Genomic DNA, 27316 nt, shown 5'->3' with positions numbered 1-27316 from the left:
CCAGTAACGAGCTAAGAACTTTGAAATTTGGGATATCCAAATTTAAGGACATTATTCCTCCATTAATTTGGTCCCTCTCTTCCTACACAATAGCCAACAGTGTCACCCCTAATGTAAAACCCTTTACTACCTGTTGTATAGCCAGAAAAACAGCAACAACAAAAACAAAACTCCCTGAGAGCAGACCCTGAAGAAATAAAAAAATCGGTCTGGGGAGTTGAAGTGATGTGCAATATATTGCCTTTCATCAACTATAATTAATTGAAAATAGTATGAAAACTTCCCTAATGTCAGCATGCATAATTGTTAACAATTGCTATTAGAAGATGAAAAGAAATGCTGTGTCAGGCTGTAATATCCCAAGAGTTCATGTGTATCATCTGCATATATAATTTGAACTCACTGTGCCAGACCTTTTCAGCTCTGCAAAAGTACAACTGGGCTAAAAATAACTCCGGCTCGTAAAAAGTTCGATGTTTTGGTGTAGATATGACAGCGGTACAAAATTGCTACTCAGCTCCAGATTGCCTCAGCAAAAACGACAAATGTGTTCAGATAAACTGTGGAGAGCAACAAACAACCACCCTCAAAGGCTGTGTTGCGCTTTCAGACAAAAAAAATTCAGGTTAAAACTTGGTTCTTCCTGCTTCTGTCCCGCAGCTGTCCATCAAAACCAGCTTTCTCCCTGCGGTCTATCAAATATTTCCCTCACAAATCAATTTTACACATGATCAGCCCATACCCCTACTGAGCTGAACCTCCCCGTTAATTAAGTGAAGAAATTACCATATATATTATATTAATGCAAACATCATTCAGCTAGTAATTCACGGCTGATCTGGATAATGGAAAGGTTGAACACCCATTAACCCAAGCCAACAAAATGGGTTGGCTGAGAAATTCTAGCAGGTCTCATGTGACTCTTCCCTCTAACTGCAGCTCTGCGGTATCTGCTATTGTAATAATTAAAATCCTCCCGGTAGATCAATACTGGAATCTCTTTATGGGAAGTGCCCTGATGGAAATGTCTCAAGGAAGCTGGGGCTGTGGAACTCTGAAAAATTCATTTTTTTTATCTGACAATTATCACCACACTGCAGACTAATTCAACAGTGCACCCCTCTCACTCTGCTTTGAATGCACTGGAGATTGACATCTAAAAAACCCTAACATCTCATTTTAACAAATAAAGGCACTATTTCCACATACAGTTTGGAATTATCAGCAATCATGAAACCAGACAAAAAATTAATATACATTAAGCACTTCATCTTCTGATGGCTTCCTCTGAGTCTCAGCTATCGCAGCCTTCTCCTCATTTCCTCTCTTTGTATCTTCCTGTATTGATCTCTGCCTTTTCATCTCTTGAAAAAAGGGAAAAGACATGTAAAATTATTATAAAGCTTGATATTTATGTATTGAAATGTGGACTTACATTATCGGGTTTTCATATATTTATTGTTAAATATTATTAAATCATAAGATGGGAAAACAGGTTTTATATTTTCTCCTACCTGGTCTGCTCTCCACGTATTGACTGAAAGACTGGAGCTGAGTTTTCCTGACAGTCGAGTCCTTGCTGAACACAACGGGATTTCTAAACCGTTCTGCTGCTTTTTGTGATCGCTCAGCACGATGTTCCTCTGTTCCATTCTGCTGGGAAAAAAACAGACACACAACAGTTTCTTTTGTTTACAAGCGGGAAGACATTAATTTGAAAGGTACGTTTTTGTGAGGGGACAGGACACAGCTTTTACAAAGTGGATTTCACAGCTCGGGCTGTGGTTTATATTGGATGGAAGTATCAGCTGCGGGGAAAAAAGCAGAAGAGTGATTAACTTTTGCTTTTTTGTTTGTTTGTTTAATGTGTGGTGGCAACGACTGGCTTTTTGCTCTGTGGGCACCCTCCTGCAGAACTCTCTACTTTTTTACCAACCAGACCTCTTCATTGTGACCGGCATTTGCCAGCAATGCCGATTTTAAACAAAAAATCGCTCCTTTGCACCTTTGCAGTGCCAAGCCCTGCGTGTGCTGCTGCCAAATCGCGGCGTCTCTGCCCCTGAACACGATCTGTATCATCTTAAAGCGTGTTGCTTTTAGCCTCTCTCCCTGCCCAGTACAGAAATCTGTCGTTTTCTGTAGTCCCATAGACTTGTATGACAAGAAGAACTAGTTTCTAATTTTATGCCCATTGAGATAAACCACTAATGCTGGATGAAGTCTAAAAGGTAGGATTATAATGCTACCCCACTGAACTGCATTTCATCAGCTATAACTTTCCAAAGCCAGATTTGTAAGTAAGCCCTTTACAGCTAAGGAAACTACAATTATCTTTTCCAGGGCTTCCTATGTTAATACTGGTAACAAATTCAAATGATTCTATCAACACGAAATATCCCAGAAGACTGAACCACTGTGGTGTGTGGAAGCTGCAGATACCGAGGTGCTGTGTACCAAACAAATATTTCATTTTATACCTAATCTTTTATTATTTTTATTAAGTGTTTTGAAAGTAAATAGGGAAAGGCTAAGATGCATGACTAATAGCTAAGCCTGCTGAATGCTGAAACTGGTTATCAAAAGCTACCAAGACTTTGCCCTTCCTCTGCATTGAGACAATCGGTAATGAGGGAGTTCTCCAACGGCCTATTCTCTCGCCTCAAGGAGGCCGGGGATACACAATCCCCAAGGGAAGGTAACAGTTTATCCTTTTCCACAAACACAGAATGCCTCATTTAGAAACCTGTAAACTGCATTTTATTAAAAAACAAATCCACCTCAATGCCAAGAGCTCCATGAGAACAGATGGACACCATATATTCCTTATAACGCCGCCTTTCAAGTCCTCCTTAGAAAAGATGCACACAGAGATGAACTGTTAAGTTGCACCTTTTTGTGGGAGTACCTTAAAAAGAATCAACTCCCTCACAAATGCTTTTTATAAAGACAAATACCATTTTTATCATGTTAGGTGATACCAAATTACCCTAAGAGGCAGCCTGTGTGTCATTTCACAGAATTAAGGTTAAACAAGTATTGCTTATACCTCTGGATGACTTTTCAGCTGCACTAATCAGGTGGTTGTAAGATTCTGGTTAAATAAAAGGTGGTTTCCTGTTATTAGTTTAATAACCATCTGACAGCCTAAACCAGAGTCTTTACCAAAATAAACAAACATGGCTAATTTTTTAGGCCTGGCAACATGCTAAAATATCAGTGTGATTAGCTAGTAAATCCCATTTTAAGAAACCTTTTTATGACTGGGGACTTCTGCCACTTTACAAATGTATTCCTCTAAGCCCACTAATTCAGTTAGCCTTTTCAATCCATTGTATTATTCTTGGGCCAGCTTCATTTTGCATTAAATCCACTGCAGAAAGCTAAATTGAACGCAAAAATCAGACTTGATCCAGGCTTCCTTTTGTTCAAAGATAGAGACCGAAAGTCCTCTGCTGCTGCCACACACTTTCATCACCAATTTATAGGAACCGACAGTGTAAGGGAAAAGCAATGAAAGTCATTGTTTTGGGACTTCAAAGCATCTCTGTATCTGGGGAAGGAAATCCTTTCAGTCAGCAGTGCTCTCCCCACAGACTGCAGGTGGGTGAAAAGTTATACCCAACTGGAAGTGCCCCAGAGCCATAGGGATATTAATGACATACAGGGACTATTTTTAAAAAATAGAATAGCAAGAACACAAGGGGTCTAATTAAGAAAATGAAATAGAAAATTGATTGGTGAGCACTTTATGCTGAAGTGGTGAACATTAAGAATAGGCAAAGTGCCCATACACACCACATACTCATGTCTGTTTTTCTCAGAAGCACTCATCGAGCACCCAAAGTATGTAAGCCTTTAAAGTGTACCACAGCTTAATTTTAATGTAGGAAAAACAGAGGACCCGGACTGGGAGGGAAGCAAATCTCTGAGAGTCCAACCCCACTCCCATTCAAGTCAGGTAGTCTGGCTGCTTGGCTGCTGATTGCACCAGCAGCAGGATGGAGCCCGTGCTGCATTTCTGATATCAGTAACAACCTGAGCAGGCAGAATTTGAGAGACCTTCTTATACCTTTGAGAGACCTTCTTATACCTGTTAGTGTTCTGCCAATGACAAGTATCTAGATTTAAAAAAAAAAAAAAAAAAAAAAAGGAAACGTGTTGATCAATCAACAGGAAAAAACCCAGTGCATTGCAAACTATGTAACTGCACTGCCACAAAGATTTTCTGTGTTTCTGACTCTGAAGGATTTGGTAAGAAATTGTTTTCCTTCTCACAAAATACAAACCCTCGATCATAACACACAGGTACCAAAACAAAAGCATTAAGCAAAACTTACCTTTATGTCTTGCTCTGAGCTATCTGTTACAGTTTTCTGAGCAGCACTGGAGACTGAATTTGCCACCTGTGGCTGAGCTTCTAGGAGCTTCTTCAGCTTCAAATCCACCAACTTACTGTTTTGTTCTGCTAAATATGCAAATACCACATACAACAGAGTGAGATGCATTTCAATGCAGACTCACTACAACAATGTAGCAACTTAAAAGGTAGATTTAATTCACTTTGCTATCATTTTGAACTTAGAAGAAAATAGAAGGAATTGTTTTTGTGATTGGGATTGGCGCAGGATTGTGTAACGTACATGGATTTTTTCTTGGAAAACATACATGGCACTCAGTGGAACAAGTAAACATGCTTGCAGACAGCAGGTGAAAAACATAGAAAGTAGATAATGTTTAAGTTACTCCCAATGTGTACATACCTATACTTTGGTATAAAAACACACTTAAAAAGCCATTTATTTAAAGATGACAATTTATCATATAATTTACATACTGATAACCCCTCAAGTGTATGAACTACTAATTCCTCCTAAGGCTTCTTGGCACAGTTTCTCATAAAATTTCAGTATCAAAAAAGACTACTTTCTAGTAATAATTTACTATGATTTATAGAATATGTTGAAACTGGGAGTCATAAAATGCTTCAGAACTGCATCGAAAGGACAGACTCGAAGTCTGCTGAAGCCCCCAGTTTTTTAAAATCAATTTTAGCAACTTGGATCAGAGCCCAAATAAATAGCAGTTGAGAACTTTACCTCCCACTAATGCTCATTCTGTATGTGAATGTTGACTGTATGAATTTGTAACACACCTACACACGTAGTTACCCACACACACACACACGTAAGAAGGAGGGAAGGTGTTAATAACAAGCTGCAGCACAGAACTGTGGAGCTGTCCCTGGGCAGGGAAGCAGAGGAACACTGGCACAGAAGCCCCCAGACACACACTCTACATGCAGCCCCATGTGAGGACTCGCCCCTGCACTGGAGCCAGTGGAGCATCACCTGCACATATAGGATGCACTTACACCTGGGCCTTGGGTCACAGGCAGAGGAAAGAGCAGCTCCTGTGTTTTCCCACGTGCACAACCTGAGTTTTCCACTGCAGGCTGGTGACTTCCAGCTGGTGTGGAAAGCAGAGTCATGACTGCTTAGCCACATAGCTCCTTCCAAGGTTTGGAGTGCTCCAATACATATTAGCCAAAACATTTTTGGCATGCGGGCAGTCAAATGCTGCCTGTCTCCAGCAGCAATGGGCTGGGCTGGATTATGAAGGATAGTTTCCCTTTCCTCTGGCACACCCAGTCAGGGTGTCCTTAATTGAGGTTCACATGTAACTACATGCACATTCTTGTGGGCTTATACATAAACACCATGTAATAACTATGATATAAGAGGTTCACAACATGTAGAAGTACTGACAAACACAGACAGAAGCGATACTTAAAACCAAGAAGCAGTAAAAATAAAGTTTTCTCTTCTTGAGAGACATGGGAGGGATGAGGATTCAGCAGGTGAGTAATTAAGGAAGTCCATAATGATCCCAAATGTGAAATGTCCCTTATAGTTGTACTTTTAGGTGTTCCCAGGAGATTCAGCCTTCATTAGAACTTGGTATGAATTGGCAGATTTACACCAAAATCCATGTACCCTGATTTCTACCACAGCGCTAGACTGCTTTCTGTACTACTGCCCATCCTCTTTCGTACTTGTCTGTACCTTTGGCTACTACTGAACCGCAAAATGATGTCCCAGGTTTTTTTCAGAATGTCTCCCCATGGTAGACTGGGAACACTGGGCAGTGGGTTTGTATCCCTGGAAAGGTACCTCTCAAAACAAAAAAGGCCCACAGAAAGTAAGTCACTGGGGCAATGTGACAGGACTATTCACATATTCATTTTCTACTCCTCCTAAAATTAACCAGTTTTTACTGGAAAATTATTTGACTGGATTCTGCTTTAAGTACGCCAAATTCAAATGCTGGAAACACTAAATATATTCTCCTACGTGTCTGGAAATCCTCAAATAGAAAAAAATAAAAGACATGACTCAAATGTTTTGCATGCATGCAAGACTAGGAAGTGCTATATACACATCACTGTTGGTTTAATTTACAAAGAAAAACCACTAAATTAAGTTCTGATTTAACATATTATGGACTACGCATTTGGGTCCATCTGGTATGGGCAGAATCAAGCCAGAGGATGCTGAAGATGCTCTCTCTTGTACTGCCTGTTTCAAGACACAGTCCTGTGCTGGCCAAGCTACTCCAGGCCCGAGCTAACTTGCAGTGAGCAGAAAGGCCCTGGCAGAGAAGCCCACCACAAACAGAGACCCCAGGCACTCCTCAGGGCTGAGTGGAACAGGCAGACTTGTACAGAGAACAAACTCCTTCACCAGCCCTCTGCAAGCAGAGGAGCCTCTTACGGGTGGGCAGTTCCTTTTGCGTAGCTTTGAAGATCCAGCTCCTTTTGAAATAAGCATCTCCCTTGTAAGATTCCAATGCATTAGCACCACATTTATCACTTCAACTCCAGTTTGGCTTGAAGATTTTTGAAAGGGGGGAATACCACTCCTGTGACTTCATGTGTTTATAAAACCCCTGTTATACGAACACTGTTAAGTAAATAGGACTACTTCTGCTCGTATTTATACCTCCATGCCCCTACTGGGGCAACAAGGTGTAAACACAAGAACCGGTCCTCGGGAAGGAACCAGAGAGACACCAAGTCTGTATTAACAGAGAAAGACACATTTGCTCCTCTTCCCTGAGCAGATGGGCCAGGATGGCAGTGCAGAGTGGCAGCTCATCCCTCTGCCTACCTGGCACAATCCAGGCAGGGTGCTTTCAGGTGGCTCTGCTTTACCAATGTGGCCTGGGGTTCCTTTCCCCATCAAAAGAGCAAGAGACATTTAAATCTGACATTGTTGGAAATAATGATTTTGTTGATTTTAAATTTCAACTAAACATGAATGCAGGATATTAAACATGAGGGTTTAAAAGACCTGAAAAGGCACACGGGAATAAAGCTGACAGAGAGACAAGCAGCACATCAGTATTTATATGACGATGGAGTGTTAGTCATGCAAAATACACAAAATAGCCATTATTTAAATTACCCGTTGAATCAAGGTCATTTTCTAGGTTAGTAAGTTCATCTCCACCTCCAGTAACAGAGCATTCAGGAGCCTCCTCATTAGTATCTATCTCAATATTATCATCATCCTCATCCTCATCTGTAGGAACACACAGCATTAAGGTTAGTACTTTCATATGTACATGCAACACATCACTCAAAAAAAATGAATGCTTTAGAGAGCCAGCTGAGTTATGATAAAAATGCAAATAATTAAGTAAGTCTGGAAGGAGACTCCACTCTGTCCACTTATGGATTTACCTTTAAACTGAGACAATTCATTAAACATATGGGGTCTCTGCTGGAAACTCCTGCTCCAATAAAGGCAGAGTCTGGCTTCAGCAGTGGCTGTCCTCTGCACTGAACCTCTGGGTATCTCAAGTCAAAATGGTTTCCCCCAGGCTCTCAGTTCTCCATATTGCAGAATGGGTGCCAAAGCTGCCATGTGGCAGGTTTAGATGGGTCTGGGCAGCAGAAGGACCTTGAGCTGCTGTCTCCTGAGAAAGGTTCCAGGTACTGAGTTCCCAGCCTGGTGAGACTTGCTACTCCTCACCTTGTATAGTACATCCCAGAGCTGGGATCACTGTACCTTGCCTAGGTGTTGAAATCTCCTTCTGGTAGAAGGAGGAAAGCTACCACCTGGAGTATCATGCTCAATCAGGTGCAGTGAGAGCACACTCATGAATTGCTGCTTTCCCAAAACCACAGGATGGGTCAGGTTGGAAAGGACCACTGTGGGTCATCTGGTCCAACCTCCCTGCTCAAGCAGAGTCATCGCAGAGCACATGGCACAGGATGGTGTCCAAATGGCTCTTGAATAACCCCAGTGAGGGAGGCTCCACAGCCTCTCTGGGCAATCTGTCCCAGTGCTCGGGCACTGCTCAGTGAGGAACCTCTTCCTCATGGTCAGGTGGAACTTCCCGTGCCTCAGTTCCTGCCCGCTGCCTCTTGTCCCATTGCCCGGCACCGCCGAGCAGAGCCTGGTCCATCCTCTGAGCCCTCCCTGCAGACACTGACACACACGGATGAGGTTCCCTCTCAGTGTCTCTTCTCCAGCCTGAACAGGCCCAGCTCCCTCAGCCTTTCCTCAGAAGGGAGGGGCTCCAGTCCCTTCATCGTTTGCCACCCTCTGCTGGACCCTCTCCAGGAGCTCCTTGTCTCTCTTGTCCTGAGGAGCCCAGAACTGGACACAGCACTCCAGATGTGCCTCACCAGGGCTGGGTAGAGGGGCAGGATCACCTCCCTGACCAGCTGGCAGTGCTCTTCCTAATGCAGCCCAGGATGCCATTGGGACTGGGCCACAAGGGCACTGCTGGCCCATGGACAGCTTGTTGTGCACCAGCACCCCCAGGTCCTCCTTCCCAGAGCTGCTTCCCAGCAGGTCACCCCCAGCCTGTGCTGGTGCCTGGGGCTGCTCCTCCCCAGGTGCAGGACCCTGCACTTGCCCTTGCTGAACTTCAGGAGGTTCTTCCTGCCCATCTCTCCAGCCTGTCGAGGTCCCTCTGAAGGGCTCACAGCACCCTGGGGTATTGGCCACTGCTCCCAGCTTTGTGTCACCAGTGAACTTGCTGAGCAGGCATCTGCTCCTTCATCCAAGTCATTGATGAATCAGTTAAAAGTGCTTTACTGCACTACTTTTCATCAGCATTGTTTGTAAGCTACATGCATTTTAAATAAAATAATAATTGTAATTATTTTTATGGGATCTTTCTACCAAGTTTCTCAGAGCAGCTTATGAATATCACTCATAAATGAGCCCCATAATGTTTTATGAAGTAGGTGATTATTATAATTACAATTATGATGATGATGTAGGTAAATTACGGCACAGAAAGAGTAAGTTACTTGAGGAAGATCAAATAGCAAGTTCTGAATTGTGAAGCAGATCCCAGAAAAAATCCTGACTCACCTTTTCAATACAAATATATAAGAAATTGGAGTCCATAAAAGCTAGATTAATACTTTCAAAGTACGTAGATGCATTGTATTTACTCACTTTTAAATCTCATATCAAATGCTATCTACACTTGTTCAGACTTACACTAGCATTTTTTTCCTATGTATGCATCGTGTGTGTAAAAATTATAAAAAAGAGTAGGGTAAAGTGTGTCTGAAGAAACACGACAGAGTAACTAAAGGAACTTTAAAACATCTCAGATAAGAAAAAAATACAAATTATAAATACAGGATATGGGTACATTCAAATATCATACAAACAAAAAAAGATCCTAAATACAGTACCAAGATGCCATAATTCTGAATACCAGAAGTTTGGACCAGGATTGGTGCTGATCATTCGTCACCTGTCTTGGAAACACACTCAACCTCATTCCCAGACCTGAAGCTTGCACTTTAGGCCCATGCTGCTGTCACAAAGGTCATACAGCTGTATCTTTACTTTATCCCTTTATCTCCACAGCACCTATAATTTCCATTTTAGGAGCCTGTAAATTTTTTTATGTCTACTACTTTTTTCTAACCAGCTGCTCCCTCATTTCCCCTGTAACTAATCAACATCTTCCACAGACCTCTGCTGATATTGGGTAAGGCTCTTGCTGCAACAGACAGGAGCAAAGAAGTTCCAACTTCAGTGTCTTATCCAACATTGGCTGTGTGTGTGATGGAGCAGCAGCCTGTGAAGTAGGAGCCCTGTGCTTCAGCTGAGCACCATGACTTCCCTGGGCTGCCCTCCATGAGTTCTCCTTAGTCTCTGGAAGACTCAGCTTTCTTCCATGCTGCCCCAGATTGAGCCAGAGTGATGGAGAAGAACACCTCTTTCCAGCCAATCCAAGATCTGTGACCAGACCTGGGACCTGACCTTCAGGTGTGGAAGTGGGTGGGCAGAAACACTCCTGACTCTCTGAGACACCCTTTCTGTTCCCACTGAAACTCACACAGGTGATCCTGGGATCTGGACTCCTGTTGTTTCAGGAAGTGCAGAGGTAAATGAAAAAAGTGGAAGGGCACAGCATGATCTTCATGAGGTGGAAAAAAGGATAAAAAGTAAAGGGATAAGCAGCAGACTGTAGAGAAAACAGAATGGTAAAGCAGCAACAGCAGCAATTCTGATGGTTTTGAATTTCCTTTAAAGCTGCTCTACTGTTTCTGATGAGGAGCTGGACTTTGCACACCATTATTTATAATTTATATTCCCTCATGATGATGATGTTGGAAAAATTCAGTGGCTCTCAGGCCATGGTACTCTCAAATACATCCTGGAGTTCATAGGGGCACACAGAAAGCGTGCCTGGGCTACTTCCAATGTGGACATTTGGAAGAGGTAGAAGGGAAGAAAGGAGGACACTGTCACGGCAGAGGGGAACCACATCCACCTGGAGCCTAGAAGCAGGCAGTGACTTTTGGAATCACCCAAAAGAGTCAGCTCACAAGGTCAGCTCACAGCTACTAGTCACCTCACTGGATGCTGGATGTGTCAAAACAATCTAAACAAGATGACAGGGTTTAAGACTCCTGCATACGAAGGAATGCTTATATCAGATTATTTGATTTTCTTTAATTTAATATAGCAAGATGAGATCAGAGGCATTGCCTCTGACACCACCATTTTAGGAAACAAAAGAGATGGGAATGTGGAAGACACCAGTTTCTAGTATCAGATAATGACCTGACCTAGTATTTAATTTAAAGTTGGCAGACTTTGACTGAATATGATTATCAGGACATTTACACTTTATTAAAAAAAAAAATCAATTAAAAGCAGTAATTTGAAGTCATTTCAGAATTTTTCAAGCATCTTTAAAAATCTAGATTCCTTGATTTAAATTACTCCAGGGTTTTTTCCAGTTCAATGTTCTTCCTGTGTATTAAAAGGGAAATGTGTTTAGGGAGCATGTTACAACAAGATTTTGCAATTATAAATGATAAAAGGAACAACATGACGAAGAGATAACAGATATCTTTTATGAAAAGAACAAATTGCTAGTGTGAAAAACTTAAAGCTCTTGGTCTAGAACCAGGGCAGACATTTAGAAAAGGACTGAAGAACTGCTTCCTTGAAAAGTACGTAAATTTGAATCCTAGAAAGACAGCAAAGCTTTACTATGTCATGAAGGAATCAACAAAATAAAAGATAAAGGATTGAGTCAACAACTAAACAGCACTGACCATCACCCACACAGCATGGACTGCAGTCTGGACTGGAGAGAGAGAAATAAGTATCTTTTGGAACCATGTGGAAATGCCAGAATGTTGGTGGAAAAGGACCCAGAGGCATTTAATAGCTTTTACGTTTTACTATTCAGATTAAGGTCAGGCCTAATTTGTGGTTAAACTGATATTCTCTTGACTTGGTTTAAGCTTGTCCACATGTGAAGGAGCTGCAGCTGACTGCATCAATTTCTAGATTAAACGAAAAAGGAGTAATTTTCATGGTGAAGCAAAAGTATTGATGGGGGCTGGATCACGTTACTGGGAGAAGCTGCACAAACAGTATTCACTCTTAAGATGTCTCCAGCCTTCAGCATTGTCTGTGGGAAGTCCTTCAGGCTTGTGGATGGTGAGATATTTAGTTTATTTACTTTCAGGTACAGAGTTCGCTTTAAAGCTACAGGATGTGACAGGAGCCTCTGCACAGCAATAAAGGCAGCAAAGGCAGAGAATGGAAGAAATGCAGAGTTGAAATACTGGTTCCGTGTACAAGAAACCTGATGTCAGGACAAGAAATTACAGCAGTAACTGCCAATGGATAGAAATACTGCCTGCTAAAAATACTGAGGACCTAACACTGGTTTCATGAGTTGGAGACTAAGCATGATGAGTAAGGCTGTGCCACCACGTACATTCCCTGAAAATCATTGCCTCAGAGTTGAAATCTTGAACATACCCTGTCCTCACCACCCCTGGGTCCGAGCCGCTTCCTCACACTGATGCCAGCTCAAATAAAGGATGGAGGTGTGCCAGAGAGTAAGGAAAACACACCACCCAAACCCCAGAAGAGTAGACGGGTGTTCCACTGCACAGGGACAATTCCTAGATAATATGTCAATTCCTTTGTCCTGCTGCTGCTAGGAAAAGGGGGGATATTTGGATCTCTATCTTGATACTGTCCTTGGATCCATCTCAAGGCATCTGCTTATCGGCCTGAAGCTAGTAGGACATCTAATAAATTTGAAGCTGCCATCCCAAACCCTCTGGCAGTTGGCAGGAAGAAGTATTTTCTGTCTCACATGCCAAATAACTTATGAAAAAGACTGCATTTCATAGCTAGGGATGCTGCTTATCCAGGAAAGTTTCAACTTGCCATAGGCGTTTGAGTTTTTCAGACCTTGATTAAATAAAGCCTTTTAACAGAGAATATTGCACCACTGCCAAAGCATGAAATTCTTAATGAGCATACAGAAACAATGAAAGAGATCATGTTTTTACCTACAGTTGTAAGGAAGAAGATAGTCTTTAAAAACTCCAAAATCTCAGAGCTGAAAAGTCACTTTTTTTCTGAAATAATTGAATTGAGAGTAAAATTATTTGGTACATTCCCTTTTTGTAAATCAAAAAGTAATTGCAATCAATGCAGAAGAAGAGATTAATGATGTATAATGGGCAAGACAGCTTGATAGACGTAAGATAATAAGCTTGTCTTGGGTATTGTGTAGGGAATACAGGACTCTACACAATAAAAATGTGAATGCAGTTGAGGAAACACTCAGAGTCCAGTGGTAGTAAGGAGACTGTCTATTAAATCCTAATTTTTGGTGGAAATTGAAAAACAATAAAGACTAAACCCAGAAATAATTCCAATTCATTTGGTTTGTTAAGTGTTGGTACCATTTCACAGAACTACTACATTTTAGAAGAATGGATTTCTTGAGTGGAGCTCTGGTGTGGCACTTGAAAATACCAGTGGTGTGGTAGAATTATGTGGAAGATGTACCATACAGAAAGCTTTTTGAGATGGAGGAAGCAGAAGAAAATGCTATAAAATGCACATTGACATGAAAAGAGCAAAGAGGGATAAAACAAGACAGGAAATGAAGACTTTAAGTCCAAGCAAAGTTCAAATAGATTGGCCAAACTACTGTATGAATGAAGAGAAATCAAAGTAGGAAGTATAAATTAATGCAAAAGTAGAAAGCTGTGAAATTGTTACACTGGATAAAACCCAACAGGTAGAGTGGTGATAACTTTATAAATGAGCTGTCATCAGTTCTGATACTGTCTGCTCTTTTAGTAACACTAAACTCTCTGGGTGCATATGCAATCTCCCTCTATAAATGCAGATCTCTTTTAATGTATATGCACAGCTACCTGAGACTGTTTACAAATTGAATGAAGGGCAGGACAATCAATGGCTAAATACAGAGCAAAACACGAAACAGGAAGACCACATCCCAGAAAGCAGCACACTGGGATCTTTAGCAACACTACAAGTGAGTCACTGCAACAAAACAGGGTCACTGCTATCCAGCTGAGCACCCAGGATATAACCAGACAAAGACCTTACTTTGACAGAAGGTATGGCAGGAGCAGCTATGTACAGGCACGACGAAACAGTGAGGAGGAAGTAATGAAATAATGTAGGATGGGGAGTCATAAACTGTGAAGAGAGATGAGGAACACCATAGCCTATGTAATGTGCCATTTGGCTCAGCCTTACTGCCATCAAGGATGTAATTTCTCTATTTATCACAAAAGAGAGTTATGTTGGCAAGCTCGGTTTACTGGGCAAAGAGAGTAAAACTGAAGACCAGACCCAAAGGGAGAACTGCAACTCACTGCTTTCTCCTTGGTGTTATTTGGAACAGAAGTGTAGGGTTTAGGGTGCAGTAAGACTATATTTAAATATTTATGCATATAAAATACATCTAGTAGAGAAGAAATAAATATTTTTGTTGAATCTACATGCATTGTGAGTATCAAGCTGGATTTTCCTTACACTTTGGCTTATGATTACGAGTTAGAGAAACACTATTTCCCTTAGAATATGTAGAAGACATTAAAAGAGCAAGAAGCCTGCACTGAAACGTGTGCTCAGCACCCATTTGAGTTTGAGTGACACTACATTACTCCAGCTCATAGCACTGGCAGGTATATGAATTTTAATGGTATTTCAAAGTCAGTTTAATAACATTATAGCAATATTAAAACTCAAAACCTGAAAAAGCAAGTGGTCAGTCAAAAGACTGCCATTTAAAATCAAAAGGTTGTTGCTCCCCACCTCTCACAGGCCACATTTAAAACTCTCTTCTTTTGAACATATGTAATACAAAGTAACATTTCTTAAATATTTCAAATATTGTTTTCCCCCAAAATTATGTCCAGATTCCTATATAAAAACATATATTGAAGAGAATCAACAACCACGAAATTCCAAAAAACTGTGGGTAATGAGAAATCTGTAAATAACGGGCCAACATGAGCTACTTGTTCACAGAACATATTTTTCTTTCAATCACATGGCTGCTTTTCTTTTAACTGTTGGAAATTTGATGACAAATCACTGATTTAGGAAACGTATCTACAGCCAGGTCTTTTGACACGTTCACCTGATGAACAACAACGTTTTGAAGTGTGAATAAAAGTGATACCCAAAAAGGTCTCTGGTTTCTAGGTTGCCATAGGAATAAGATACAAGGTTCCTCAGCTCACCTCCAGATGCCTTTGACCTTTCTTTCAACTTTTCTGCAGCCATTTCAGTGTAGCTGGGAAGTTCTGACATCTTCACTCCAGATCGAGCTTCTGCTATTAGCTGACGAGCTCTCTCTCTCAGCTGCCGACGCCGCTCTTCATCTTGCTGCTAAGATATATTGAACAGTTGCCAACTCAGTAATTGACAGAAATGCAATTTCATTCTCAATCTGATCATCATGATAGGAACTGGTTTACAGCATGGTGCTTGGCCCACATTATAAATAGGACGCTCGATATCAGTTGGGTGTCACACCACAATTTTTAAAGACATCCATGCGCCAGATTATTTTTTTTAAGCATTCCCCAAATTATTACTGCTTTAGAAACCTGATGATTTGCAATGCAAAGCTTTTATAAATTATGTTCTGTAAAAACAGCTTGATGAAAATTTGCAGACACTTTAGTCTCAAAGTAATCACACCCAATGAGTGATTTGAGCGAAGTTTTACCGTGGCTATAAAATGGTTTTACTAAATTGAATTACTCATTTGAGTAGTATTCTGTCACAGAACTAAACTGAGAAGCCAGATGTTGCTCTTGGTTACTCCAAGCACCAAGCTGACTTCAAAGTGTAAAGTGGCATCAAATCTGACGCATGTTCTTTGACTTCAGTGGGTATTTTTCTCTAAAAGAAAATAAACTAATGAAAATTACTGAAAGAACAATAGATGCTCTCACAGCAGAAAAGACTTTCCATCCCTTTAAAACATCCTACTAATGGGGCTTTGGTCAATAATTAAAGGAATCATACTGGAACCATGCCAGATAGTGCTGTCCCACTTAAAGCTCATCACTTAGAAGCATGATAATATTTCAGTTACATAAATAAACAAAGTTCTGCAGCATGAAATTTTGTAAAAGACTAGCCCACCATGATAAAAAAATCTTCATAAAAAGATGTGTTTAAACATATCTGTAAGACTCCACAGTTTCCATAAGGGAAACCGTTTCGGTTTTCACTTTAAACATGGATTTTTGTGAAGTTAGGACTGTTTTTCCTCTCCCCTCAATATCAGAAGTGCTCATAAGTGCAACAAAGTCAGTGCTTGGCTTAAATCTAACCTGCCAGTAAGATTGTACTATTGACACAATGACCTGGATAAATCCCAGGTACAGGCTGTTGACCTGAACTAAGTGGAATATAACAAACTGCCTAATTTTGGAGAGCCATTCTGGCAGCCTTCCCACCAACCCAGAAACTTGAGCATCCCACACCTGCAGAGGCTGGTGAGAGCTGTTGCTAAGTGCTATTTAGTTTAAGCAATCATTAATAAAACAAGCGCAAAATACTAATTAGGTACATTTTATCCATTTCCATGTAAATTGTTTGTTTGTAGCTATTTACTCAGCATTGTTCTCGGCACAATAGAAAAAATGCAAATGACTGAATCAGAATGCAGCCCTAATGGGACTTTCTGTTTATAACCATTAGCCCAGAGGTGTGCTGTAATTCAATCCTCAAGCAGAAAGATTTAGCCTCATTAACAGCTTGCATGGGCAGGTTACAACTCATAAAACCCTACAGTAAACAAAGTATATGGACACAGCGCAATATCTCGCCCCTGAGTGACAGAGTCCCGATTCCCTATCAGATCGCCTTGATTTACTTTTCTCCTAATGTCCTCCCCTGGAAAGACAATTCTGCCTGGGCCCTGCGAGGCAGAGGGATGGCACATGGGCTTTGTTTGCTTTCTCACATTTTAACTTCCCAGAAGGCACAGAGCAACAGTTCTATCAAAAATTTATTTGGTAAAGTACACATTAGAAAGACAACTGGAAAGCTTCCCCCCCTCACCCCCCCATGCACTATAATAGATCAATTTAATTTAATTTCTAGCCAGCCAACTGACACAGCAAACGGTTTTATTTCAACCCACAGTATTTGGTAACATTAATTACATTGAATTTTACTTGAAATAAAACTGCTCAAATCTCTAATATTCCTAATTCCTTGGATATAGGAACTTGCGTGCTTAACTTAAACGACTTTTAAGAACGAATGTACAAAATTAAGATTCCCATGTGGTTTAACGTCAAACAATTTAATCTACTTCAGCACGTGTAATTTAAAATAGGGCCAGTTACCTGTTTGTGACAAAAATGCCCTAAACTGAGCTGGCTGATTTCTCTCCTTTCATCCCCTCCTCCTGAAAGAGAACTTGTCTCCTGAATTATTAGCATAGTCATTAACATCCCGGGGATCTCCAAGCAAACACAGATTATGGTGGCTTGTGTTTGTGCTGATTAAGCCAATCATCACCAGCGGATAAGGGAAAAACCAGCCTAGTTCTTGCTTAAATTCAATTCAGGTATTTGAACCCTCGGTTACTGAGCTTGGCAGAAGAAACACTGGAGCAACGAAACTGAGATCAGAAAAAGAATATAGATTAAGTTTTGAGGTACAGAAAAACTGTTAAACAGCGTATCAAGCTAGAATTTGGAAAGGAAAGCACTCGGGAGAGGTATGGGGGACGAATAAAAATATAAAAAAAAACCAAAACAAAAAAAAAACAACCCAGGAGACACAAAAAGAAGCACTGCACCAAGAAAGGACCAAGCAAACACACATACAGTGATTTTTTTTTCCCCGTACAGTTGAAAAGAAAACTCAGTAAAATCTTTCACCCTTTGACATGAATCTGACATGCCAAAGAGACATTACAGTTTTCTTTGTTATTTTCCCCCAACTATTTTGTAATGGTTTAAAGATCTGCCATGCAGATGCACAGTGAGGAAAACTTCACTATTTAAGGACAAACTCTTCAAGAATAAGTAATGTAATTCCTTGTTTCCCTCCTATAAAAATGTATTGGTATGCAATTTTTATATTTCACAGTTCACTGACATCTCGGCAAGCTTTCTTCCACTGCTTCAATGGTGCTACTTTTAATTTTATCCTCCTTAGTCCTAGTAATTAAAGTGATCAGCAGTGGCATCCCAACGGCTTTGACACAGCTACAACCCCCTAGCTGACTCCGGCTTTTAAGGGAAAGGGGAAGAAAAAAAAGGACGGGAGTTTCATTTCACTGGAACAAGAAAATCAAGCTTCTCCAATCCTCAACTTTATCCAATTGTTCTTTCAGCAGCCTTTGGATCTTAAGAAACAAATAAAAATGGCTGCCATTAGGGGGTCCTGTTTGTACTCGCCGCAGATGGCAATGACTGACATTACTTTGGCCAAAAATTATGCTGTGGATTTGGGAAGGTGAATTCGAATGTGAAACACTGGCGGGGCAGTTTCCGAGATCATTACCCAGCCAGCTGAGAGCTGCACAACTCAGGAAAATATTGAGAGTGGTGGAGTCTTTCAGGGGAAAAAAAACCCCAAACACCCCCTTAAAAACCATCTTCTTAAATGACCGAAAATTTTGCAATCTTCTCACATTAAAAAGAAAAAGAAAATAAACCACAAAACCTTTGCGAGGGATTTTTAGTCCTCCTCTGGCAGAATTTTGGGAGGATCCAAACTGCATTTACACCAGAATTCTGATAATATATCATCCTCTCACTATAAAAAAAAATATAATCTGGTGAACTGCATTTATTTGACATTTAAAAAGTAAATTCTTTACCGTGCCCATAGACTGGGGGACAAAAGTAACATTAAAAAAATGTGGTAAATTACTTATAATCCACAGCAACAAAATCAAAACAGAATTGTACCTATGAGAGGGAGTGATTCCTGAAGCTGTAGGTTTCAAAATGGTTCGTGGTCAGCTGTGAGTGCACAGTACATCTAAGAGAAAGAACTTGACTGCCACCCCTTTCATCATTAGACAGGAAGAACGGCTCTGTTATTAGCCATTCAGAAAGAAAAAGACTTCTGTGCTTGTCCAGAGGCAAGGATTATCAAAATGTACCTATTCAGGATTACCAAAATGTACCTATTCAGTTAGGAGAGAAGACTGAATAAAAAAAAATAAGAAAAAAAATAAAATTACACGAGCTTTAAAGGTTTGAGCAGGCTGGGTTGTACTGTGACCTTGATCGGCTCTTGTTTGAGTAAATAGGATTTGGGATGAAACATTAAAACTGTTTAGCAGATCTTTTCAAACCATTTCAAACTTTTCTTATGTTGGTATATAATATAACCAGACATGCTTGTAAATGGCCACACCTGCTCATTCCTCTGGGGATGGCCTGATCTCTGCCTTTGCTAACAAAGAAAGGACGGGAGAAAAAAAAAATCAGCCTTTCTTGTTGCAAAACAGACTGGAAAGTCAAAATCTTTCTCAAGTTTGTCCCATCTGGTCAGATTAAATCTTTGATCACCCTGGGGACCACATTTATGTTTGGTCTCTAGCACTGCTTCAGAACAGCTCAAAATACACAGGTAGTGAGCAAAATACAGATTGCTAAGCAAGAAACACTTGGCATAAACAAAAGTGGCTTTGCATTTCTGTGACTATTCAGATCCTAGGAGGTAGTAAGCAAAAAGAGACATAAACATCTTGGGTATTTTCTGCCTTCTGCCTGGTGTCTACATCAGCTACCTCACTATCCACACACTGCATGTAGCTTGAAAATATTTTTTCATGAATGCCTATCACAAAAAGTATCAAATTGCTTGTCTTAAGTAGCTATTGGCTTAGGAGCTATGGCACTGATACACTGATGAGACAAGACAGAACGAACACAGAAGTAGCTCAAAGTCTAAAATTGGAAGAATCACAAACAATATCTTAACAAAGCTGTCCCCCTTAAGAAAAAAAAAGCTCCCAAAAATTCACAATAAAATGGGGTTGAGTGGCTGTAAAATGGAAAACATCTCCTTAAACCAAGGAGGCATTTTTAAAGAAGTAGCCAGCAATTTCTTTTACTTTTATTTTTTAATTTTTAAAATAATTTTATGTTGTCTTGGAAAACGTACAATTCACTTGGTACAGTATTTCTGTGCGAAGAATGGTGGCTGTAGAAAAACAATCCACTGATAATTTAATTCCTTGTGTCATTGTGAAAGTGAAAAACTCTTAGTTTACTGAACGGAAAAAAAAAAATTTTGAAAAAAGAATGGCTGACTAAGTAAGTATCACCTTGTGCTACATCCAAGGCCTCTTGCTGGTTGTCTGGCTGCTCTTTTGTAGGCAAAAAGGAGCTGAACGCTCTCTGGCTCCTTAGATCTGGTCCAACAAATGCACTGCCAGTCATGCACACGGATCCAGCTTAAAACCCAGTGTGAGCCTAAAAGAAGCTAGTCAAACTGGCACCTACTCATGCAGAAGTAGATAGATTTGTCATGACAGGCTGATTATTCAATGTAAAGAAACAGTTTAGCTTTTCTAATCTGGTACAAATACATCTTTCTCAGAGAAAAAAGTAAAAGGTCTAACAGTTCAAGTATTTATAAGTAAAGAAACCAACAAAAAAATTGTAACGTCAAAGTGAACCACAGGTATTTGTGCTGGAGCATTCTGCTAAACAGCCCCCAAGTTCTATTCAGATAAATAAGATTTAACCCATTTAACCATTTGGGAGCTGCACATCTCCGTGACAGAGGTGATCTCATCTGTTTCCCACTGCACTTGGCTCTATGGCAAGTTTTAGGGACAGGCTGAAATATCCAATTCCATAAAACACGTTGTGTTTTCCTTCTGCCCTCGCTCGCTTGCGTGCTCTCCCAGAGAACCCTGCGAGGGCAGCCCTGCCAACCCACAGGGCTCCCAGGAAACAACCGAGAAAGTTGACCGAAACCAAAAGCACAGACAAAGGCCTCCACTAACTTCTTCCCTGGAATTTCCCCTGCTTAGGCAAGTTTGTGATCTCCCCCATCCAGGAAGTATAATTAAGGTCAACAATCACCTAAGGTGCTGGGATCCATGAGCGTGTTCTGCCTGTCATCGTGGCTGTCAATGCTATTGGCATGACCCACAAACAGGGGCTCAAGCGTGCAGGCTCAGAAATATCCTAAAATAGTGCCATCATCCAGACAGGGCAGAGCGTCCGATCCGAGATGAACAGGCTAAAGATGGTGTTTTCTGTGCCTTTCCACAGCCGAGTTACAGACAGAAGTTAAGAAAGCTGCTTACTCATTGTAGGAGTCAACATTCGTCGAGCTCCACTTAAGGGATTTTCTCCTGTGTAAACTTGACTTTATAATTTAAAAAAAAAGGGGTGTTATGAAACAAAGGCTTTTGGCAAGTGTATGGGATGTGTAAGCTGGAGAGCAGCATCTCTCAGACTGCCATCCTGGGAAGCTTCCTCCTCAGGCGGGCAGCCCCGCGCCAAGGGAGGGGACGTGCCCTCCTGAGGAATGCTCCCGGGTCACTCCCAGCCGAACAAAGCCAGCGGGCTGCAGGGGGCCTCCGAAAGTTGGTTTTCCTCCCCCCCTTCTCTCAATTTTTGGGGGAGGGTAACGAGATCCCTGTCTGCTTCTATGTGATGAGAATGAAAAGAACAAGTGCAAACCCTACATCTCCCTGGACCCTATTTTGCTGGGTTTTTTTTTTTTGAAAAAGTCCTGCAAACTGCTGGCAGGTTTTTTTAATGGAAAATACCAATCGCCTAAGATCTATACCTAGCCTTTTGCCAATAATGAGAAAACTTCACCTTCTGTCCCCAGCAATTCTTAGGAAATCTTTTGCTGTTATTCCTACAAATCCAATTACAGATTGTTGAGTAGCTAGTGGAGTAAGCTTATTGAGGAGTGTCACATCACTAAGTCGTGCGTATGTGTTTCAGTTTGTAATGTGGTCTGAGCCGCTGTAGAGGTGTCAACTTAAAATGCAAGTAAGTAGCAGAACAGGGCTAATCCCAGCCACTACTCCCCTGCAGCCAAATTGTAGCGCAATGAATGACAGTGGAAATGCAAAGATGCCACTGTGCTTATCACACGCAGCCAGATGGTGGACCTGGATCAATGCACACATGCCACGATCAATGCATTTGATAAAGAATTAAGAAGAAAACTGTACATGTTATCAAAGAACTTGTACATGGCATAATTATGATTCTGCATGTGCTTACTGATGATATTGGAGACTCAGAGGCAGGTGATAATGAAACTGATAGGAAGAAATAGCTTAAAGGCTACAGCATATGGCCTCAGCACTAAGAAATCTTGTCAAATAGTTCAGAAAGCTTTTTTAACTGTTATTACAGGCTGCTCATAGTGCAAGCTGGTGGCAACGTTTTAATTTTTTTTAAACCTGAAATGTCAAAAAGTTACAAAAGCTGTACTTTTCAGAATGGTTCAGAAAATAATTAAGATGCTATTGTGTTTTAAACGTGGCAAAAAACTTACAGGTAGAGAGAGCATTCACAATTTGGGGGTGGGGGGAGTAGTTGGGCATTTAAAAATATAGATAAAATTCTGTGTTTCCTGAATAAATGCATTTAGACTTTGAGGGAGCTTGTGGTGGTTTAAGGAATGTATTGTGGCAGCAATTTGCATCCACCAGCATGCCCATTTTCACAGATGCAGTTTCGCTATTGTCGAAATTTCGGTATTATCGAAATGTATCGAAATGTACTCAACATCAAACGTAGAGTATTGCTCTGTTCGCATTTGTGCTCTGTCAGCTGCGTTACAGACACTTTGGATGTGAAAGAAGGCAATTAAAAATTTGTGGAAAATAAAGTCTAAAGTAATAAAAAAAAATTATAATGTATAAAAAGTACCTAAAATACAAATTCTCATGCTCCAGTTGATAGATGAGCTGTCTAATCAACGCCTGGACGTAACTTAAGTGCTCTCATTAGTGTGAAGACCTTCAGGCTAAATAAGACTAAATCCCTTAAAAATTGCTTCTGCAATAGAAAAATCCCCCTTACCATTTTCCTCTGCCTAAATCATATCAATTAAAAAGAGAGAAGGGGAGGGAGGGAGAGAGAGGCATTTTCACATGACTTTGTTTTAACTGACACTCAAAAATCTATCTTCTGAATCCAATTTAAAATGTTTAAGAAAAAAAAAAGTTCATTAGCAATCAAGGAAACAAAAAAATCACCCCGAGTTTAGTTTCTCTTTCACTTTAAACCTGAATCTTTACTCAATGCTAAGGTGCATAATGCCCATTGAATCCTTCACCGTAACTTCTTTTTTCAACCCCAAACGTTTAATCAACGTTGCAGTTTTACATTAAATGATAAAATTTATCAAAACGATTCTCCAGAAGAGTGAACCGCTTATTCTATTTTCAGCAGGCTGAGGAGGGACACTCTCCACCTCCCCCCCGCTCCCCGCCAACCCCCGAATTTCAATTTGTCCTGACAAACCATTGGGTATTAAATTCTAAAGGCACGCAGAGTGCATAAAGAACTGATGGCTTGATTAGCTCTTGTGGTGCAATTGAAGGAGCTGTCTCTCTCCCCGCTTCTCCATTTTGAGAAACACTTTGATCTTCGTTCAAGTCAATTCATGAACATCAACTGACAAGACTGCATGAAACACCCCAATGGCTAGGCCCAAACTCTAGCAAACTATTTGGTTTCATTAAGGCTTTAGGAGAAGTGACCAGTGACAGTCCTTTCATTCAGAAGCCAACAGGCAAGTGACTATTTAAACTTTAATGTGCACAATGTACTGCTGAAGGCCACTACACCTATAGTCAGTCACTCAAGTATGAATGCCTTTACCTACTATTTTGTGACATGTGAACTGCTAAGTGCAGCTGCAGTCTCATTAATGCATTTGCCCAGATTTGTTTGCAGGACTAAATAGACGATTCACAGAATTTCTGGTGAGAGAAACAACTGTATCTTCAAAGGAAGGTAGAACAGCAGGTGCTATGTAAAAGCCACCGATTAAAAACAGATTGTGTTTTTAAATGCAGTAATTTACTTCAGGTTTGCACAAACGTAGCAGAAATATTATCTGTTCCAGTTGAAAATACGAAAGAATTTGAACCACGTCACCCACAAAACGCAGGGTGTTTGGGCTGGTGTTGCGCTTTGCTACAGTACACTACTTACACATCACTCTTCCCCTTTTTTAGTTGCCCTCTCCAAAGAGTCCCACTTCAAAGAGTTCATTTTTGCACCAGTTCCTGTCAATGCAGGTCAGAAACACTAAAGTGGAAAGTGGCTGCAGTGCCGTGGCACAAAGAGTCTCCGCGGCTGAAATCAAACAAAGCCCAATTAAACTAATCATAACGTCCCAGTGAACACAAGGAAGCTCACCTGGTATTTCTGGACTTCTTGTGTGAATTCCCAACTCTACTCGGTACTTGGTACTATAATTACCCTGACCAAAATACTGTGAAATTACTGCTCTGATCTACTAATGGCTGCAAAAAATCCCGTCGCTGTGGTTCCATGCCAAGGGGCCGTAGCAAGGTGGCGCAATGCTTTCTGACAGAGACGACAACTTCGAAAAACTCAAAAGGGAAAATTAACGGGATGTGGTTTATGTTGCCAAGGACTGTTCATTAATTACCAATTTAATCACTGCTGGAGGCATGACATTACAAAAATCTGGCTGGAAGTTCTAATAGATTATGAAGACCACCTAAGAAGAGTGACCAAGAAATGTACAAAACAATTAATACTGTTTCACTGCTATCAAAGACACTCAGATTATTTTACATCAAGTGAAGCAAAAGAATTAGTAGCTTCACAGTGCCACCACTAGGAACTGTAAATACAATGGCACACAATTAGTAATGCACATGTGACTTTTCGTTCAAGGCATATATCCTTGGGAAAGCCAGAACACGATAAGGAGAACAAAAGAAACATTTTTAAATGAAATGAATAAAGATTTTAACTCTACCCTTGTGCATGCTGAGCAATACCAGAATAGGCAATGGAAAATACAGCTCTAAGTAATGGCGATATCATCCTGGGATTCACAACAGCATGTACTGAACATCCACACGGAAAACGTCCACAGCTATTAGCAGCGATAGAAAAAGAGCATTCCAGGGGCTGAGAAACCCGGGTCTCACTCTGCACACAAAGGGATAGCTCTGAAACAGAGCTATCTTTTTTTTTTTGCTAATATTTATAAATGGATAGAAGACACTAAAATTCTGGAACTAATTTTGATCAGATGATCTTAAAATTCCGTTAATAAACTGCCAGCCTATTTTCTGTCAGCGTGCGAGTTAATGGTATGGCTGCAGACTGTGCAGCACCTTGAATTTACAGCCACATAATAAATAAATTTATATATTTAGGCCAGATCCTTAAGTGGTGTAAACAGATACATCTAATAACAGCAATAAAAATCAGCTGAGAAACTCAAGCATTTTTATCTAAAACTGAAACTGCTAGCATTTGTCGTGCATTATCAAAGGTTATGCTTTATTCAGGAAATCCTTCCTGCTATAAAACTGACAGTGCATACTAATTCTTCTTCAAAATTAGTTTACTTGCATTAATTGATTTATTTTCCGAGCTACATCAGGGACTTGTCTACAGCAATATTTTTGTACAGTGAAATATCACAACTTCGTAGTAAGAAAGTGCTTAAACAGATCAAATATGAAGTCAAAAGATGTAGAACCTTTTTGGAAAGTTACAGATTATTTTTATTTTTCATGTATTGAGGAACGTTAAATAAAACAAGTTGCTTGTTCTTGCCATCAAGGAGTTGAGATCAGACTATCTCAACCTTAGCGTGTCGCTATAAAGAAGTAAATATCAGGTCAGCTGTGGGTTTGAAGTGTTCACCCAGCAGGTCTAACCTCCAGTTAAAGAAAAGTATATTGTTAAAACAACTAGAAAACTTGGAATGCTCATGAAATGTAAATAGTCTTATCAGCTAACACCATATTTAACCACTTTATAGTGGCATACAGACAAGACATATAAATGAACAACAGGGAATAAGCTACCAAAGCTCAGGGATTACCAAAATAATGTTCAATCTTTTTACCAATTAGATGGTAACTGCTTCTTTGTAATCTTGGGAAGATCTAGTGATCATATCTAAATCTGGTTGCAATTATCAGCATGACAGACTAGTCTTTTTTCAATCAATATTTTCCAATTAATATTAAAAGACCAAGGTTGCCACCTGCAAAGTCCTACACCTCAATAAATTCATGCTAGATGTTTAATTAACAAATATCCGTTTTTTAATCTATTTTTTTAAAAAGAAAAACAAGACAGGAATAACTTAAGAGTGCTTCCTTAAAATGAATTCATATCACCACCTCAATCACAGACATTTATTTTTCAACTGAGGAGACCACAAAAGATCTTGCAGTGAACTGGGTGCCTTCCATAATGTAACAGAAGTAGGGATTCTGGTTCGACGCAGAAAAAAAAAATACTGAATGAAGCTATTTTGTACTCACTCTCAAGAACCTGAAATTATAATTGGAGGAAAGAACACTCGCATTGCTACCTTGAGTTTAAGGCATCTTTCAATCAAATTAAAATACTCTATTTTTGCTGTCAATTCTGAATTTGCTTTCAGTACCACTTCTGTTCATGTTGGCTACAGTTTACTTAGTGGAGAAAAGTTTGGACAGTTTGGAGCTTATTAGTACAGAGGGGCAGCAGATTATTGCAGGATATGCTCAAAAAATGGGATCATTTATTAAAACTTTTTTTCTGAGCATTTAAAATAATGCTTTGTTTTTGTTTTATTGTAGTCAGCATATCCTGTATCTGTGCAAATGTATGCAACCAAAATTAAAGATCATAAAAACTCATCTCCTTCCAGATTCTGTCACATTCTGAAGCCTTTCTAAAAAGAACTTCCATTTCCACTAGCCCAGTGCACGCAAAAAAGAAAAGTTATCATTTTGCACTCAAATATTTATGAAAATGAAAAGTAATGGGCACAACAGATTGACACCTGAAGTAGAAAGAGCTTATTAAAAATGAATTAGATACAGCTGCAACAAGTCCTTTGCGCAAGGGAGTAAAAGCAGTATTCTGAGCAAGGAGAAACAATCTCATGGCACAGCCTGTTCCTCTGCCCTCTGCACACAGTGTTCGTGCGCTTGGAGGAGACAGCTTTTTGGTGAAGTACTTTGTATCTGCAAAATCTACTAAAAGATTTGAACACAGTCGCCACTGCTCTTTCAGATCTTTTTTTTCAATATACACATATCGAGGCAGCTATTGCTGTCATTCAGCTTGAATAAATACAAAATAATGGTAGCAGAGATAATTAAACCCAAATCTTTCTCTGTACAGAAAGCAGGGTAGCAACAGCTGCACTTAAGCACAGCAGCAGCTTCAGGATTACTCTCCGAACCCCCCCACGTCATTTTATATTAATCTGGATTTAAATAC

At 40.2% G+C, this 27316-nt stretch overlaps 1 protein-coding gene across 13 annotated transcripts in view; it reads right to left on the bottom strand.

Moving 5' to 3' along the window:
• EHBP1 (EH domain binding protein 1) overlaps positions 1–27316 on the bottom strand; it is a 212526-nt gene that overhangs the window by 38155 nt on the left and 147055 nt on the right. For 4 of the 13 annotated variants that reach the window (XM_042036615.1, XM_042036602.1, XM_042036613.1 and 1 more), the window contains 5 exons: positions 15086–15233; positions 7464–7580; positions 4338–4465; positions 1515–1656; positions 1258–1364 (listed from right to left, as the gene is read on the bottom strand). In XM_042036615.1, the coding sequence (XP_041892549.1) occupies positions 1258–1364; positions 1515–1656; positions 4338–4465; positions 7464–7580; positions 15086–15233 (642 nt within the window). The remainder of the gene's footprint in view (positions 1–1257; positions 1365–1514; positions 1657–4337; positions 4466–7463; positions 7581–15085; positions 15234–27316) is intronic. The other 9 variants (XM_042036606.1, XM_042036608.1, XM_042036612.1 and 6 more) reach the window with 7 other exon arrangements.

This window comes from Corvus kubaryi, unplaced genomic scaffold (genome assembly GCF_017639235.1).
Source record: "Corvus kubaryi isolate FWS band 111438036 unplaced genomic scaffold, C.kubaryi_AGA036_p1.0 37386, whole genome shotgun sequence".
NCBI classification, from domain to species: domain Eukaryota; kingdom Metazoa; phylum Chordata; class Aves; order Passeriformes; family Corvidae; genus Corvus; species Corvus kubaryi.
This window is presented reverse-complemented; position numbering and strand designations above follow the sequence as displayed.